We start from the raw sequence: 8595 nt of genomic DNA on the forward strand, positions 1-8595 counted from the left end.
AAACATTCTAACAATACAATATTTCTTGTTCTTAATGTCTTTGGAAAACAAAACTACCAATTTATTGGCCCAGGACCACCAAGACCCGCAACAAGTCATACTACAGTGTAGTAATGAAAGTGTAGTGTCGTGTAATTTTCAGAGTTAAGTTGTAAAAACTGTTCACATGATACAGTTAGTACAAATCTCCATTTTGAGACGAGACTAACAAGACACAGGTTTATTACCATGACTTCCAGTCATACCTCCCATTAAAACAGGTGGAGTGTGAAATAGGCTTTTCCTATGGTTATATTTGATTTGCATATGTTGTTCACACCATAACAGTTCAAGAAATAGAGCTTCAACTGCTACTATATCTATTGTATCCCTGCCAGCCTGGTGTAGAGAAAAAAGGTCCTGTTGTCACTGATCATGGCAAATATGCATATTGTGGTTGATATTATTGGATATTTATATGCTTTTTCTTCATAAGCTCTTAGAATTACATATGAAAATATACTGGTCGAGAAGCTGGATGCAGTTTATTTCTATGGAATTGAGCTGTTGAAAAAAGGATGCTGGGAAACAATTGTTCTTCTTGAGTACACATGTTATGGAACTGTGCAGGGCGGAAGGGTGTGCTTTGAATAGAACAAACTTGCCATGGAAATTTTACAGTGTACCTTTGCCAATACTGCCTAGGCCCATCAAACCAAATTCGTAACCATTTGTACTCGTTACAGTTTACATACTTGTAACTTCTAATATATTAAATGTATCTTCACAAAATGTGGTATACTTTTAGCAAATTCTGCAAGGTTTTTGCACACAGGCAGATTTTTTGATGAAATATTTTTTTTTATTAATACTTGTTTGTGAAATTGTCAATTCTTTTTCATTCTGAGATTTAAAATACTTTTCTTTGTCTCAATAACTTCATATTTCATTTGTACAACCTCTAGAACCTCTTAATTATGTGTTTTATTTTACTTTTAACGTGAAATCACGGACCGTTTCAGCGTACGTTTTAGCCCATCGGTATCGTAATATGACACTCTCGAGAGCAAGAACGCACGTGCAAAATAGAAATGTCAGTCATACATGCCCTTGTTCCAACGACACAATATTGGACTAATTGGCTTATGTTTCTTACAACACTTAAAAAAAAAAAAACTTCCAAAGGTAATAAAATTGCAGTTAGAATGTGTGAAAACATTGTATATGGTTCAAAGTTGCACTGGTCCAATAAATATTGTAGGTTCTGAGCCTCGCCGATCAATTTCCATCGCAGGTGTTTCACTACTTCTACTACTACTACTACTACTACTACTACTACTCACCTGTTTGTCTGTCGAATTAAGCAGCATGAGTGTATGGTGTTATTTGGGCACATACTTGTAAAATGTACTACTCTCTTGTTGTCAAGTTTCGAATGTAGTTTTAAATGTACCTTAGTTTAGACAATTGGAATGACACAAATGTGGTAAAACACTCAATTATTTAGTAGCCAGTTCTGCCGACTTACAACTGTGATACAGTCAATAAGCTTTGACGGCTCTTAAGACACATTTTCTTTTATCCTATTAATAACAGCAGGAAATTAGTATTTATTTTTTGTTTCAAATTTTCATTTCCATGTTTTCTTAAATGTATCTATATAATTCTCCCGAGCCCATTTAAAGAGCCGGTCCCCTGGGGACTTCCCTTTCTTAACTTATAGATAGGGCAATATTTTGTGCATTTTCTTCTAGATTTTATATCAATTTTGCGAATCAAATGTGTCAAATAGCACCTGGTGGCAGTTGAAAAAGTACCAGAAGATTTGTTTTGTTTTTGAATTTCACGCATAGCTACTCGATGGCTATCTGCACTAGCCGTCCCTAATTTAGCAGTGTAAGATTAGAGGGAAGGCAGCTAGTCATCACCACCCACTGCCAACTCTTGGGCTACACTTGTACCAACGAATAGTGGGATTGACCGAAACATTATAACGCTCCCACGGCTCAAAAGGCGAGCATGTTTGGTGCGACGGGGATGCGAACCCGCGACCCTCAGATTATGAGTCGCACGCCTTACCCCACCTGGCTATGCCAGACTGTACCAGAAGAAAGCCAGCTTCATTAAAATTTTCCTCCATTTTTTTCATTAACCTACTCCTAAGTATGTTTTACAGCAACGGTGTATTCTGACTTGAACGATGGCATTCATTTTGTTTTAGTCAACAGTCTGTAAACTAATCAAATACCAATTAAAGATAAGTGACATTTACACTCGTTGTCTGACAACAAGTAAACCGAATTAAATGAGAAATAATCGATAATATCGATGATCTAATAATAATGAAGCTAATACATATGTGTTTGTTTTTAAGTGCAGTGTTAACAGCACTGTGCTTAATGTATCAAACCTCTATTTTTAGAGTTATAAACCAGAGCATAAAGGGATTGTTATACATGACAAATAATCATAAAAGTCGTTGAACTGGCGTGCGTAAGACCGATGTATATAATAAATAAATATATCGTGTGACAAATATATATTTGATCAGATAACCACATATGTGGTTATAATGTAACGTTTCATCATATTGAAAACCACAGTGAAAACAAAACATTCCGAAAGTAGTTTACGTTATATTAGAAAAGCAACAATGATATTTACTCTATTATATCACCTACTAATCAAAGAACCAAATTTTTGAAAAATAGGATAATAATTTCTTGTATAAGAACTGTGAATTTGATGAGACCTTTGTCCAGGGGTCCTTAGGAATGAAAGTAAAATAAACATTACTGTGGTTAGGGTAGTTTGAAAATACATAACCTTGACTTTATATATGAAAGGATAAGGGTGAATTTAAATAATCAAGGCTGGGTGTGGCCTAGTGGTAATAAAAAATACATAAATTTGAACTTTAGATCGTGTTTACTGTCTTCAACAAATTGGTGTTTACTGATAAATGAAAGGTAAATATAACCGTTAAGAATGATGTCAAGATTTGGTTTGAGTGTTGTTAAACACAATGTTACTCGATAGGCTTTCAGGGGGTATCAAAACATGATGCTTAGTGTGGTAAGCCTACAGTAAAAAGTAACAATGAATATTATACAGAAATGTGATTTGTTAAATATCAAAATGTACTTTGTAACATCAAGGTAGAGGACAAGAGAAAATTTTGTTTTTGCTTGTAGGATTTGTATTAATTTTAGTTGTTGTTTGTTTGTTTGTAGTTAAGTACAAAGCTATATAAAGGACAATCTGTGCTCTGCCCACCACGAGTATCAAAACCCAGTTTCTAGCGTTGTAAGGCCGTAGACATACCGCTGTGCCACTGGGGGGGGGCAAGATTTTACAAACGTTATGCGACTCCAAGAACCAGTGGCTACTCCGTATAATAATTTTTATTATGGTTTTCAACTGATATTAACACCTCAAAAAACATTTGTTCAGATATTAAGCTAGCCGACACACTTTAAAAAAATAAAACAAAAGCTTAAAACCAGTGTCTCTACGTGCCCAAGTTTCATGCTTGTCGGGCCTTTTCATCGAACGTGTTTTAAAACAGTTATTTCCAATAACCAGAAACTTAATTTTGTTGAACTCGTGTATCCTTGAGGAGGGTGATGCAAGCATATTGAACATTAAGTGTAGTTTTTTTGTTCTGGATATTCGAATAAAACTACTCACGAGTTTCATACTCTTGCCGTTCTCAAGCTTTGAAATTATAAACCGTAAGAAAGGCAATTAGTCACCCTTAACTCTTGGGTTACTCTAGACGACTAGTGGTATTTGATTGTCACTATTATAACGCACATACAGCCTGAACGAGCGGAACACAATTTGTGTCGACGATGGAAAGCAAACCATGAACCATCGGATTCCCAGTTGACTTAGTTATCAAGAAGCTACGTTCGATCCAACTAATTCTGTATATGTTTTACATTGTTGTTTAAATTACCTTGATGTTATTCTAACCTGCAGTGTCGGGCGTAAAACGTATATCTGCCGAATTTCTTGGTTCACGTAGTGATACTTAAATTTATATAAATTTTATTATTGTCGCTATAAAATGGAAATATATTCTACGTTTCTGTTTTGTAATCAGATATCATGTTATTTGTATAGTTACATGAAAATGACTTTCTTCCATGTCTCTGCTTGTTAAATTTTACCTATCATCATGACGACGAGTTACTAAAGTTTTCCAGTTTCTCAGCTGACCCACGGAACAGAATAGTAACTGTACGTTCTACTGCTTTGACCACTTAGATTACTGAGACAAATTAAACAGTGCTCCCCCACGTGATCAGTATATTTAGCTGATACGTGAAAACGTGTTATGTCTAAGAATTTCACAAAATTACTGTTAAGTAAGAGCGTGAAAGGACCAGGTCACTGTTTCACTTACAATTAGATTTTTGTATTTACGGGGAAACTTAAGATTAAATACGATGTCTTATTGTTGGTATGTCTGCGGACTTATACTGCTAGAAACCAGGTTTTGATACCAGTGGTAGTTTTGTGGTTAATAACATAGTTTCCAATGTCTAATTGTATTGTTGATGTACCAATCGTTAATGACAAATTTTGTTGGTGGTGTACCAGTCTTCAATGTCTAACAGTTGGTAGTACGTCTCTCCATAATGTGCACCCTTGTGCAAATTAAGTGAAACAAGACGGAAAATTACGATTAAAAAAAAAAAAAATTGCGTTTTATTTCTGAGAATCCAAATATTACTCACAAATTAATACATGATATGACCGCCGTTATTTTCAGAAGATCATTAATTCGCTTTGGCATCGAGTCCACGAGTTGACTGCAATCTTTACTAATTTTTGATCGCCGTACCACACCTCAATTATGGCTTCAATTAGCTTATCTTTCGTAGTACTGTCTTTTCCCCGAAGTCTTTCTTTACAAATCGCCCAAAGATTTTCAATAGGATTTAAGTCTTGAGAGTTTCCAGGCCAGTCCAGCACCTTTATTCGCATTGTAGTCATAAAATTCTTCACAAGTTTCGATGTGTGGCACGGAGCCAGATCTTGCTTAAAAATGCCAGATCCATCTGGAAATCTCTTTTTTAATTCTGGAACGACTCATCTCTGCAAAACTTCGAGGAACTGTGGTCCTCGCATCATACCTTCTACGATATGTAAGCTTCCGACGCCATAGTTGCTGAAAAAGCCCCAAAACATCTTCTTCAAGGGATGTTTTACGAACTGATTGATGTGAGAATTTCGAAATTTCTCACCTGGAGATCTGCGAACATGCAGACTTCTTTGACCCTGTACGAAGAAATGAGGCTCATCACTGAATAACACCTTCCTCCATTGTTCTTGCGTCCAGTTTTTGTATTTCAGACCCCTTTGATACCGTTTTTCCTTCATTGAGTTGGTAAGAAGTTGTTTTTGACTGGTCTCCTTGCCCTTCTAACGCAATATCGAACGACGTAATATTCCTCAAAATTTCCTCATATATCCTCAAAACGGATCGACTGTAGTGCAAAACACAACTAATGACGCCGTCTGTGTGAAAAATTGACTATTAAAGGAAATCAGCGGGTCCAGCGAGCCTACACCGACCGCCATGCTGAAAATATTGTAAAATGACCATTTGTTTCAATTAATTTGCACAAGGGTGTATAATTTGTTGACATATGGTTGTTGTTTAAAACACGCTACTCGTACGTATCTACTAGGGCTGCGACGATTACGGACTTTTGTAACCGGTTAATCTTTGCCTCGTAACCGAACCGTACCCGGTTAATCGTACTATATTGCCCAGCCCTCAAAAGTTCGCTCCTGTCTTGGAAAAAGAACGATTTTTCTGACACCAACAGAAAAGGAGAGACCCAGATGATCCCCCCGCCGGAAGTTTGCTGTGTATTATGGGAAATGGCGAACTGCAGATCCATGAACTTTTTTGCTGGACTGTCTCAGTGTCCTGACCAGGTGGCAGACTACCGGCAGGTGGTCATTGAAAGCTGTTATTCATGTTCGAAATGATAATACAACAACTATTCAAAAAACACAAAAAATTTTATTAAACAAACAACAAACAAACAGAATATTCATTATTGCACAATCATATCAACCAAACGAACCAATATGAATTCTTTTCAGAAAACTAATGTAGACCTTGTACGGAAGCAATTTTGCTTTTACACCAAAAGTTAATATTCTGAATTACCAATATGACTGGCTGTTGCAAACCAAGCAAACTCAAACAAGTCCTATGAATATTAATTGAAAACGTTCCTGAAAAAAATAAAACAATAAAACAGCAACAGTCGGCTGACATAAACTCATCAATTGCCATGAACATCTAGAACAAAAAAAATTAATTATGCTTGTCACTGGAATTTGAATTATTGTCATGAGAGCTCCGGGCTGTTTTCAGTTTGTCAGCTTCCACGGTAGTAGATCCACCAAGGGCGGCAGCCAGAAGCCGAGCTGGTCTTTCTGGGAAAGTGAAGTTCTTGTGCAGAAAAGTTAGTTTATCCAGATTTTCTGGGTCCAAACTGCATCTAAGTTTTGACATTGTTAGTCCTGCAGCAGAGAATGCCCTCTCGGATGAAACTTCAGTCGCCGGGATACACAAAATCTTCTTAGCTAATGCAGCTAACCTCGGAAATTTGTTCTCTTGAAACCTCCACCAGCCTAGTGGATCAAAGGTGGAGATCGGCTCAGATAGATATGCTTCCAATTCGAGCTCAATGGATGCATAGGGGCGATTGTATGGTGATTAGGCTATATCACCTTGGATACAGTCAAACAGGCTCTCTGCCGTTTGTGGCTCCACTGGTTCTTGTGTAAGCGAAATGTTTGGGCTTTCCTGTTTGTGGGTGGCGTCTTAGTCTGATATGCTGTCACGGAGTAGTTGTTCCTTCACATAATCCTCTACCCTCTCTCTCAGGGCATAGGGAAAGAAACTCAGCTGTTTGTAGCGAGAGTCCAATATTGCAGCGAGGGACCACAATCCTGGTTCAGTGGTCGGAACCCTGGAGTTGTCTACCTGAAATCGAGTCATCATTCCCTGCACGATTCTTGCTTTCAGCGTTGTTAGCACATCTGCATCCCTGCCATTCATTTCTTGAAGTCCCTGAGAACCCTGATCTTCATGTAACCTGGTCAGTATATGCTTGAGTACAGTGTAAATGCTACTCGATGTGGGAATTTTCTCCTTTGTCAGTAGCTCGGTCGCCTGCGCAAGAGGCTTGAGGACCTCTACTGCCCCTTCCATCACACTCCACATGGCATCGTCAAACACCAAGCTGGCACGATCTTTTGCTTTTGTTATGTTTTCATCGTAGAACACTGCCATAACAGACACACGGAGGTGAAGCAGTCGCGTTAACATCTGATATGTGGAATTCCACCTTGTGGCAACTTCTTGTATGAGCATACGAGGTTCAACACCGATTTTTTTTTGGTGGTCATGCAAGGCTTGGGTAGCTACAGTGGACCAGTCGAAGTGGCTTACACAACGTCTGGCTGCAGCAAGAACTTTGGCGATGTTGGGTTCCTTAAGAGCATCAGTGATAGCCAGCTGTAAGCTGTGTGAGAAACAAAATATATGTTCTAATTTGGCCTCCTTCGCAGCGACTTTCATGTTGGACGCATTGTCCGTGACTAGGGCAGAGATAGCATCAAGCCCAAACTCCGCAGCAATATCTGTGACATGTTGTGCTATGTTCACCCCTGTATGGCGGTCATCTATTGCCCGAGTAGCAACAACTTTGGTCTTGAGTTCCCACTCCGCAGTCAAAAAATGGCAAGTAAGCGTAATGAACGGCTTCATCTTCAAGTTGGTCCACAGGTCAGTTGCTATACCAACTGTTTTCCCTGACATTTCTTCCACAACTTCTGCTTTGCACTCTTGATATGCTGAGGCTAAGTAGCTATTTATTGTCTTTCGACTGGGCACGTGGTACTGGCTGTTCATTTTTGAACAAAAATTCCTAAAACCTTAACCTTCTACGATGCTCGTTGGTCTAATATCTGTTGCGCACATGAGGGCTAAAGCCCTTGTAATTTCTTCCACCTTCTCCTTGCCCAGAGCTCTCACGGATGTATGCCAGCCTTTTAAAAACGTTTGTCGTTTTTTTAGCCACAGGCCCATCTTTTTTTTCACTCAAATCTAAACGTTTGTGCACATGTTTCATATGGTTCCGCATTGCGGATGTGTCACCACTATAGGACAAAGCAGCTTTACACAACCTGCATACAGTTTTTTTCTTGCCATCTCTCAAGTCAAAATGATCCCAGATAATAGATCTCCGACCATTTTTTTCGCTAGATGACATCGTGCGTTCATTAGCCGTTCAAGTAATCAGATATCAAAACAGGAATTTGCGCGTGACGGCCGCACCAAACGTTAACAAAAACTCTAAACTCTAAAGGCTTTCAACAACAACAACAACGAAAATTCAACCAAACAAAAAGGCAAGCAGTTCGTAAAATCGCGATAGGCAAACATACCAATGTCAAGGTCAAATAATGGAATATTTACACGCAATTGTCGATAAACGTATTGTTTTCCCTCGTTTATTTTTTTCGGAAAAAAATGTTAGATTAACCGGTTAAGAGCAGTAACCGAACCGTAACCGGTTA

At 38.3% G+C, this 8595-nt stretch overlaps 1 protein-coding gene across 1 annotated transcript; it reads right to left on the bottom strand.

Annotated features, from left to right (window-relative positions):
- Positions 1–6835: 6835 nt before the first annotated feature.
- On the bottom strand, positions 6836–7927 carry LOC143236249 (E3 SUMO-protein ligase ZBED1-like). Its single transcript, XM_076474524.1, has one exon. The coding sequence runs from the start codon at positions 7925–7927 to the stop codon at positions 6836–6838; it is 1092 nt and encodes a 363-aa protein (XP_076330639.1).
- Positions 7928–8595: the final 668 nt, after the last annotated feature.

The sequence above is a fragment of the Tachypleus tridentatus genome, chromosome 13, assembly GCF_004210375.1.
Source record: "Tachypleus tridentatus isolate NWPU-2018 chromosome 13, ASM421037v1, whole genome shotgun sequence".
NCBI classification, from domain to species: domain Eukaryota; kingdom Metazoa; phylum Arthropoda; class Merostomata; order Xiphosura; family Limulidae; genus Tachypleus; species Tachypleus tridentatus.